Source organism: Gossypium hirsutum, chromosome D05 (genome assembly GCF_007990345.1).
Source record: "Gossypium hirsutum isolate 1008001.06 chromosome D05, Gossypium_hirsutum_v2.1, whole genome shotgun sequence".
Taxonomy (NCBI): Eukaryota; Viridiplantae; Streptophyta; class Magnoliopsida; order Malvales; family Malvaceae; genus Gossypium; species Gossypium hirsutum.
In genome coordinates this window covers 23,724,489-23,735,396 of record NC_053441.1, presented here as the reverse complement: position 1 = coordinate 23,735,396, position 10,908 = coordinate 23,724,489, and the positions used below count along the sequence as shown (strand labels likewise).

The 10,908-nt window shown below is 29.7% G+C and overlaps 1 protein-coding gene across 1 annotated transcript; it reads right to left on the bottom strand.

The window, feature by feature from the left end:
- Positions 1-8,997: 8,997 nt before the first annotated feature.
- LOC121217876 (WRKY transcription factor 8) lies at positions 8,998-10,684 on the bottom strand. Its single transcript, XM_041094398.1, has 3 exons — positions 10,397-10,684; positions 10,109-10,264; positions 8,998-9,526 (listed from the first exon to the last, which is right to left on the bottom strand). Exons 1-3 carry the CDS (start codon positions 10,585-10,587, stop codon positions 9,358-9,360), a joined length of 516 nt encoding a protein of 171 aa, XP_040950332.1. The 5' UTR covers positions 10,588-10,684; the 3' UTR covers positions 8,998-9,357.
- Between the last annotated feature and the right edge of the window lie 224 nt (positions 10,685-10,908).

Genomic DNA, 10,908 nt, shown 5'->3' with positions numbered 1-10,908 from the left:
ATGTGCGACATGTTCGAATACCACGCATGGGTGGCAGACGCATGATCGGACTATACTGGAGAAAGTTCGATGTATGTTGTCCAATGCTGGATTGGGCAAGGAATTTTGGGCTGAGGCAGTTACATATGCGTGCCATCTAATTAACCGATTGCCATCAGCTGCAATAAATGGAAAAACTCCTATGGAGATGTGGACTGGTAAACCTGCTACTGATTATGATTCTTTACATGTTTTTGGTTCCACTGCATATTATCATGTAAAAGAATCTAAGTTAGACCCAAGAGCAAAGAAAGCATTATTCATGGGTATAACTGGTGGTGTAAAATGATACCGTCTCTGGTGTCCTGATACAAGGAAGATTGTTTTCAGTAGAGATGTAACTTTGATGAATCAACCATGATGAAGAACGAGGATTCACAAAAGGATGACAAAACCAGTAGTACTTTGCAGCAGATGGAGTTTGAAAAGGTTAATGATGATCCAGCTAATATTGAAAGAACAAATGATGAAGAAGTTTCGACCCAAGAACTTCTACAGCAACAAGATTCAATTGCATATAGGAGGCCAAGAAGAGAGATTCGTAAGCTTGCTCACTTTGACGATATGGTAGCCTATGCACTTCCAATTGCAGATGATGATGTTCCTTCCACTTACACAGAAGCAATAAGTAACTCTGATGGTGTAAAGTGGAAGCAAGCTATGAATGAAGAAATGCAGTCTCTTCATAAAAATAGGACTTGGGAGTTGGTGAGACTGCCCAAGGGAAAGAAGGCAATTGGATGCAAATGGGTATATGCAAAGAATGAAGGATTTCCTGGTAAAAATGAAATTCGATACAATGCTAGATTGGTAGCAAAGGGTTACGCTCAGAAAGAAGGAATAGACTATAATGAAGTGTTTTCTCCAGTTGTGAAGCATTCGTCTATTCGGATTTTGCTAGCCTTGGTTGCGCAATATGATCTTGAACTAGTTCAGCTTGATGTGAAGACCGCGTTTTTACACGGTGATTTGGAAGAGGAAATCTATATGACTCAGCCAGATGGATTCAAGATTGCTGGAAAAGAAAATTGGGTTTGCAAACTGACAAAGTCGCTTTATGGATTGAAGCAATCTCCGAGGCAGTGGTACAAGCGATTTGATCAGTTCATGAAAGGGCAAAGGTACACAAGAAGTAAATTTGATCATTGCGTGTATTTTCAGAAGCTACAAGAAGGAACTTTCATATACTTGCTCTTATATGTTGATGATATGCTAATAGCATCTAAGAGCAAAGTTGAGATTGAAAGATTGAAGACTCAACTCAATCTCGAGTTTGAGATGAAAGATCTAGGAGAAGCTAAAAAGATTCTCGGCATGGAAATATGTAGAGATAGAGCTCATGGCAGAGTTAGCTTGTCTCAGAAGCAGTATTTGAAGAAAGTACTACAGCAGTTTGGCATGAACGAGCAGACCAAACCTGTAAGTACCCCGTTGGCTTCTCATTTCAAGCTTTCTGCACAACTATCTCCTTCGACGAATACGGAACGAGAATACATGTTGCAAGTTTCGTATTCTAATGCAGTGGGTAGCTTGATGTATGCAATGGTGTGTACAAAACCCGACATTTCACAGGCAGTTAGTATAGTGAGCAGGTATATGCATAATCCTGGAAAAGGACATTGGCAAGCTGTGAAATGGATTCTACGGTATATTCAGAAGACCGTGGATGTTGGATTACTGTTCAAGCAGGATAATACACTTGGTAAAGGTGTTATTGGGTACGTTGATTCTGACTATGCCGGTGATTTGGACAAGCGAAGATCAACCACCGGTTATGTGTTTACACTTGCTGGAGGACCAATAAGTTGGAAGTCTACACTACAGTCTACAGTTGCATTGTCAACCACAGAAGCCGAGTACATGGCTGTAACAGAGGCTGTAAAGGAGGCTATTTGGTTACAAGGTATGGCTAAAACCTTGGGGTTGGTTCAGGAGCATATTAACGTGTATTGTGATAGTCAAAGTGCTATTCATTTAGCAAAGAATCAAGTCTATCATGCACGTACAAAACATATCGACGTACGATTCCATTTTGTGCGGGAAATTATTGAAGAGGGGAAAATTTGTCTTCAGAAGATCAAGACTGCAGATAATCCCGCAGATATGATGACCAAGGTGGTAACATCAACCAAGTTCGAACATTGTTTGAACTTGATTAATATCCTGCAAGTTTAACAGTTGAAGAAGGCACTATCAAGTATTGTTGTCAAAGGCAGAAAGAATTGTGTGAAGATAAGATTATCCTAATCAAATCTTCAAGGTGGAGATTATTGGAACCCACCCATTGTTTGAAAAGTCAAAAAGGGTGGGCACCGAAAGTAGAAAGTAAAATTGGTTGGCAAGTTGGGTTAAAAGTTGGCATGGGATAATTGCAATTTTGGTCCCTAATTGTATAGGGACATTGCAAGTTGATCCTTGAACCTCAACTATAAATAGGCCTAACCATTTCTTACTTTCTTCATCCCACACTTGCCATTCTCTACTTAAGGCAATTGTTCTCTCTCCCTGTTTGTAAACTTTCACTTGTATTTTTGGAGTGAAATATATTTGGTAGTGCCCGAGGACGTAGGCAAAATTTGCTGAACCTCGTTAAAATTCTAGTGTTCTTTATTTTTTGTTCTGCATATTTTGCAAGTGTCATTGTAGTAATTTATTGTGCTATTAAATTACGATAGAAGGATATTCTGGCTAGGAAAGATCTGGTATGTAAGCGATCCTCGTGATCCACCTCTCTTTCCTGGGAATTGAACTTAGTGTGATTTTTCAGTACAATAATTTTACTCTTTCACACGCTTCCGCGCAACACTTGCCCCCTGCTGTCGTCGCGATCTACAACTTCATGTTATTGTCGCGATCTAAAAAATGGTTATGGTGATTGATTTGTTAGTTTTTTAAAGTTTAATGATTGAGTTGAAAGTTGAGTGGCTGTTTGATTATTAGAATTAAAATTGAGTGATTGTTGGTGTAATTTACCCAAAAAATAATGAATCGAATTATAAAAGTAAAGAAATCAAATTTTAAAACAGTAAAGCATATAGATTTTTTTTAACATATATATAAAGTTCAAATTAAAATGTGGCCATTATTTTATAATGTTGAAAAAAGGGGCAAACAAAAAAACTGATTAATTAATAACATTAGAAATTATAGGAATTAAATTGTATTAAGAACTAAAGTATATAGATTAAATATTAAATTTAAAGATTTTAGAATGACCAAAGCTGAAATTTAGCCCTTTTTTTAGGACATGAAAGAAAAAAGACGTGAGTGTGTACCACATGTTTAGAACTGCTTCCTTCTATTTATAGATATATAGATTTTAACCACGTGTAAGCTGAAGGTTTAAATTATTTATTTATTTTTATGTATGTCTTTAATCTAATATAAATATATATATACATTATAGAAAAATGAAGTTACAGATTAAGATATAATCCAATGTGGCATAATTTATATATAGCCATTTGGCACTCTAATAATTTGCCATGTGTATTTATATTCTAATTTTGAAAAATCAATATTAAATAATTTTTAATTATTTATTAATACATAATCTAAAATTTAAGAAACTTTATACATGCATTTTATAGGTAATTTAAATTTGCATAAAATAGATGTTAACATACTTAATCTTAAAGATTTGATTAAAAAATCTTACCATAAACAATTCTTTTCATAATACATTATAATAAATCTTTAATAATTTATTATATAAAAAATAGTTAAACTAATAATATAAAATTATATGTCGATTGAGTCTTAGCTTGATTGGCATGAACATTATTGTCAATATAAGAGAATATTGACATGTACATTGTTGTCAATACAATACAATGTGGATTTGAGTGCGTTGAAGCGCATTATCTTCTTATTTATGGGTTGGGGAAGAACTATAGGTAATTCTAAACTTTGTGTTAAAAAAACAATTATGATCAAAACCTATAATAAAATTATTCAAAAAATAATCATATAAAATAGTATAAATATTTACTTGTTAACAATAATACTTTTTAAAAGAATTATTTAGGTTAAAAATAATTAAAATTAACAAATTATATTATTTATGTTATTCATATTTATAGCTTCACTTTTCATTTTATGATGTCATAATCATCTAGCAAACTATATAATTTATATATGGCATAATGGTTTATTTGGCCCTTCAATTTAAAAAAAAAAATCATTTTAATCTTCTATTTAATTTTTCACATTTTTTAACTCTTAAACGAGTAATTTTTTTTTCCAATTCACCCCAAAATGAATGGAAAAAGTAATGTTTTTTTTAACTTTGTGAGGTGGCATATGTGTGGATTGTCAACATTTAATTAATTTATTTTAAAATTTTAAAAATTATTAAAAGGGCAATTTACCAATAAAAGTCATTTTTTAAAAAAAATTACCGAAATGGGTCTATTTTTTAATTATTTACCAAAATGGTCCTTTTTCCGGGAAATCGCGTCCATGTTAGCGCGATGTCAGGGTACGCGTCAGGAAATCGCGTCTACGTCAGCGCGAGATGCTGACGTGGAAGGAAATCGCGCTCTCAAGGACGCGATTTCGGCCCGCGCGTGAACAGTACCCAACGGTCAAAAAAATAAAATACCGGGCCCATTTCGATAAATTTTAAAATATAGGGCTTTTTTGGTATTTTGAAAAAATAAATTTTGAATCTTTTTGTACTTGTATTTATTTTTTTTAATCAATTAACTCTTCAATATTACATCAATAGCAACAAGTACAAAAAAGATTCAAAATTGTTACCAACAAAATTTGAACCAATGTACTAAGGGAAAAGAGCAAGCATCTTAACCAACTAAGCCAAACTAATTAATTAACATATTATAAAAATACTGTTATTATCTTAATTATATTACTTACGTTCTAACGATTTATCGGACCTATTCCATACACGTGTCAAATCAGAAAAAACAACACAACAATTCTGTAAAAAAAGTCCGGTGTTTACTTCAAATAAATAAGGAAAATAATGATTTAAATGTTTCAAAATTCAATTTTAAACCGAAAAAATCAAAATTTAGGGGCAAAAAAGGATCTTTTCGACGAAAACTACGGCAAACTGCCTTCGGCCATTTGTCAGCGCGTAGATCTCGAAAAGTTATTCGAAATAAAAAAAAATCGTCTCAATCAGACAACATTGCCAAAAGTTATAGCCTTTCAAAGTTTTCCAAGCTAAAAAACATAAACTGTTCATCCACATCAGTAAATCGCGTCCTCGTAGGCGTGATTTGTGTCCACGTAAGCAAAACGCGCTGACGTGGACGCGATGTTCTGACACGTCCCCTGACATCGCCCTGACGTGGACGCGATTTCAGGGAAAATGGCCCATTCTGGTAAATAATAAAATACCGGGCCCATTTAGGTAAATTTTTAAAAAATAGGGCTTTTTTTGGTAATTTGCCCTTATTAAAAATGTTTTTAATAATTATTATACTTAAATAATTTCAATGATTTTTAATTTTTAAAAATATTTTTATATATTTTTAAAATTTCTAAAATTAAAAAATAATTAAATGCTAACATGTCATCCACATAGCAATCCACATGTATGTCACGTCAACAAAGTTAAAAAAACCCTTAACTTTTTTATATATTTTTGGGTGATTTGACAAAAAACATATATTTAAGGGCAAAAAAAGACAAAAATATAAATGAATGACTAAAATAATTTTTTTTATAAAATTAAATGGCCAAATAAATCATTATATCTTTATATATTAATAAATTGTAATTTACGTTTACATAAAGAAAAAAGACATGTTAAAATGACTAATAATAAACATACAATGTAATTTCACAAAATAAAACTTAATTTTAAATTAATTTTAAGAAAGAATTTATTAAAAAAGAAGTTTCCCAATTTTTTTTTTCAAAATGGATAACAAATTTAAAGTTATAAAATAAATAGACAGAGAGTAAAGAACAAAGAGAATGGGAGAGCAATGAGATAACGTATTTTATTGATTAATCGAAATATTTATAAATGTTCCCTAAAGTCTCTATTTATAGGCATAATAAGTATAAATGAAGTAGAGATCTACTTCCAATGATTATTAGAATTTAAAGTACATCAAAACTTATCTTGATCTTGATGGACATCCACTTAATAAGATATTCATAACAAAATTGATATATTGAAGACTTTAATATATTTGAATTTATAAAGAATTTAATATATTTGGATTAAAAGTGTATGAAAAATAATTATGAGATTTTAAATATATTGAAAATGTATTAAAGATTAATATTAAAAAGTTTTTATTAAATCTTAATATTTTAAAATATAATTGTTTAAAAATAAATATATCATTGTACATTCAATTAATTTCGACAACTTTAGACCTTATATGCATTAAAATATTATAAAATGAATATTTTTCCTAAAAATATGTATACACATTTGTCCCATTTATTTCCCAATTATAAATGAATAATATTGTCCATAATTTTTAAATTTTCTATAGAGTGTAATATTTAATTATTTTAGTAAATATGCATAATTTTCACAATTAACTTTATATTACATAATGTTATTAATGATACAAAACCTTTTTATTTTTATATCAAAATAATATTTATTTTATTTTTATATGAAAATAATAAATATAAGTTTGTAAACTATAGTATAATAATATCATACGTTAAATAATTTTATATTATAATTAATTTAAAATTTAAATTATGTACGCTATCAATATATATGAGCATACACCAATTTTATTCCAAGGCTTACTAATATTTTCATGTATTATAATATAATTTTAAAAATTACATATCTGTGTTCACAAATAAATTATTCATGTTTGAGAAGATTTAAAAACAAAAAGAAAAAAAGGACAGCCACACGAGGTCCATTAAAAAAAGTGTATGAACTTTGACTCCAATGTTTAAAGTTGAGTCTAGCGGTTGAGTAAAATTAATTTTGATTCGAAAATTTTGATAAAAAATTTAAATTTTGAATTAAATAGTTTAAGTTACTTGAGTTAATCAAGTTATTCGGATCAACTTAAATAAAAAATTATGTTTTTCGATTTAACTCGAATATGAATTACACAATTCGGGTTATCCGAAAATCTGAATAAAAAAAGGCAAAACTACGTCGTTTTGATTAATGTTTACCTTTTCTAAAGTTAAAAGTCAAAACCATTAAGTTAAAAGGCAAAACTACGTCTTTTTGATAAATGTTCACTCATTAAGTTAAAACACAAAACCATTATATTATTTATGCAGTTAAATAATCTTGTACTTCGTCTACTAGTTAAATAACCGGTCCATGTAAATGCAACATTGAGTATAAATAATATGATTCGTTAACTCGACTCGACTTGACTTGATTCAATTCGATTTGAAAAAAATTCAAATTGAGTTCGATTGCTAAAATAGGATTTGTCAACTCGACTAACTCGAAATTTTTTTACTTTGACTCGATCAAATACTCACCCCTAGTTTAGCCTAAATCAATTTTTGATTATATCAATGTATTATCTATATTACATATATAATGTAACTTTATATATATAAGAGTAAATATATAGTATTATTATTTGGGTATAATATTCTTTTAGTCCTCCAATTTTATAAAAAAAAGTCATTTTAATTCTTCATTTAATTTTTCATTTCTTTTAACTCTTAAATTCGTATTATTTGTCAAATTACCAAAATAGATAGAAAAGTTAATACCTATTAACTTTGTTGAATGTCACGTCAGTAATTATTTTGGAGTTTTAACAAATAATACAAATAATACAAGTTCAAGACTTAAAATAGACTGAAAAATTAAATGGAAAATAAGATGACTTTTCTCTAAAATTGAAAGATCAAATAAATTATTATGCCTATTATTTAATTCTTTGGTGTTGGAGTTTTTTTAACTCCAACAAATATGGTTTAGAAATTGTTACATGTCTCGTTTATTTAATTTTTATTTTTCTAAAAATTAATTAAATACATATGTTATCAAATAGTTATTCAAATGTATATAATAATATCATGTAAATGAAAAATCATGTTTCTTTTTTAGTTATGTTAAGTATATAGTAGTGTAATATAGAACAAATCAGTGCCAGACCCTTTAAAATTTTTAAAATTTTAAATTAATAAAGGTAAAATTCCCTAAAAATATAAAAATTTAATTTAATCCTTTAAAAATTATAAAGATATAGTCTATTAAAATGGTGAAATTGCATTTTTTTCTCATAAAAATTACAATTTAATTTCGGTCCCCTAAAAAAATTTTATTGTTTCGCCCCTGAACAAATATAAGATTAAAATTCAAGTTTGCTATACAAATTTTACTTGAACATTTTTTTTTTTCATTTACATTCATATTATCATTGATAATATTTTCTTATTTTTTCATCACCTTATTTCTATGAAATCAATGTTTATTTTCTTATAAAATTAAAGTTATATATATATGCAATTAAAAATTCAATTTTAAAGTGTTATATATAATCAAACTAATCTGCAAAATTGATTTGATAATTTGAGATCATAGTTATAGTATAAATTAAACAAATAATAATTGATGCATCATCGGTGTGTATGTTTCATGTATCATTAGTGAATAATAATATAACACCTCAATATCAAATAAAACAAAAAAAATGAAAAGTTTATAAATAAATACTAATAAATAATTTCATTTAAACATAAATAAATATTAATTATAACTATTATAAATAAATATTAATAACTTTATAATTTAGGATATCTAATATTAAGGTTTAATGTTTAAAATTTAAAATTTAAAATTTATTTATTTTAATTATGTTTAAAGAAATTATCTATATTTATTTATAAATCTTCTAACTGTTTTTTATTTTATTCAATAATAGTAAAACTTATACATAAAATATTATCTCTAAATCAAAGTTCAACAATATGATACTAAAACCAACCTTAATCCCCAAAACTCAATCTGACTTGATCCATTGACAGATCAATTTGCTATATTCAGTAGGAATACATATGTATGTGTGTATATATAGAGAGAGAGAGGGAGAGAGAAGAGGTATGTAATATATATATATATACACCAAAAGTTATTCGACAAGCATACATATCTAATTAATGTTCTCCATGCCAGAGTCCTCCATTGCCACTTTCACCAACTTAATTGAGCATCGTCAGACGATATTAATCAGGAAGATAAGAGTAATATATATGAGAGAGAGTGATGGATTAAACAAGTGCATGTACGGATTAGCAATATTAATTCTAATCATATATAGTTTATTAGGGTTGATGAAGAATACTGGAAGGGTGTGTGAAGTGCAGAAGAATAAAGGTTTGAAGGCATTAATGGTAGGGTAGGGGATTCTGATGCGGAGGTAGAGAGGTTGCAGCAGCTGGGTTTTCATGGTTATGCTTCCCCTCGTAGGTTGTTATCACAAACTGCTCATCTTCTCTTTCCCTTTCCACCCTTTTCTTCACCTTGCATCCTTCCCTTGAGCACCGGTAATAGTGCCTGCGTTTCGACATATACATCGTCAGCCCCTCTATCAATATATATATATAAACTACTCTTCTATTATGATTGCATGCATGTGGATATGATATTTATATCAGTCGACTAAAATCTGAGACCGGAAAAGCCATACAATATATTAATATTTCCTCTTAATTAGAGCCACGAAATTCATTAGAATATCAAGTAAACCGCCAATAAACAGCTCCCCCCCCCCTGGATCATCAATGTTTACTCGCTTGCCTGATTTCATCGGTTGCTTAAATCACTTATATATGCATCTTATATATTGCGATCTCTCTCTTTTTTCTTTTCTTTTTGAATAACAATATGTTGTGTTTCCAGAAGAGTTGGAAGGTGAGATATCTATGAAATATGATCATTCTGGCAAATTAAGCATATATATATATTGGATGTTGGATGATAATGAGATGAGAGGACTAATATTTTCTAAGTACTCCATGGTTATAAAGGATTGTAGCTAGATCATGAATTAATAGATTCATATACATGCTTAAACTTGAAGGTTTGCAACTCTGAGATAAGTACCATATAGCTAGCTGCTTGTACATAATTAAATACCTTGGGTTAGGGTTATTCTTAATCTTCTTCTTCCCATATTTTCTCCATCTGTACCCATCATCCATTATCTCAAGACAAGACCTGGTTCTGAATGCAACTTTAAACTTCCCCGCATCCTCCCCCTCCATTCTCTCCACAACATAACCCTCATAATTTCTACGCACCAAAAAGAAATTAAAAGAATCAGTAAAAGAAAGAATTACATAGATATAAATAATTAACATTAAATTATACTTCCCAATACTATCTACACATCTTAACATAAATATATGAAGGAAAACTCGTTACTGTTGCAACATATAATCTACACATAAGGTATTGCTTGGAAGGTCCCGGCAGCTGCCATTGACTGGAGAAAGAGTGACGGAGGGTTTAGCTTTAAGAGAAGAACAAGTAGCGGCAGGTTCCTTGTGAGTTTCAAGGTGAGGTAGAACTAGAAAATCTTCAACGTCTAGGTGATCATCCCTGTTAAGCTCCATGGTGTGAGTGCAAAGTGGGGTTGAGTTGGGTGCTGCTGATAGGAATGTTGGAGCTTGACGTATTATAGGGTGTGAGTGGAAAAAATAAAATATCTTCGAAAATTGAAAAACAACATGAAAGGAGCTGGAAATTTCTTCCTTTCTCGATTCACTTTATAATGACAGTCCTTAATTTGGGCTCATTTAAGATGCTTGTCAACCAAAACAAAAAAAAAAAAAGACATACATAAGATTAAGAAGGGGTTTCATGGGAACTTCCTTGCGGAAGAAGTTCGTCCCCCTTTTCATACTTCCACGTGTTTTAGACTTTTTGCTTTCGCA

What these genes read in the sequence shown, in the direction of transcription:
- LOC121217876 (XM_041094398.1), bottom strand. Translation starts at nt 10,587, where the DNA reads ATGGAGCTTAACAGGGATGATCACCTAGACGTTGAAGATTTTCTAGTT. An exon ending in GTAGATTATATGTTGCAACA is followed by an intron (nt 10,265 to 10,396) that starts GTAACGAGTTTT and finishes TTTGGTGCGTAG; the next exon opens with AAATTATGAGGGTTATGTTG. An exon ending in AAGAATAACCCTAACCCAAG is followed by an intron (nt 9,527 to 10,108) that starts GTATTTAATTAT and finishes GTCGAAACGCAG; the next exon opens with GCACTATTACCGGTGCTCAA.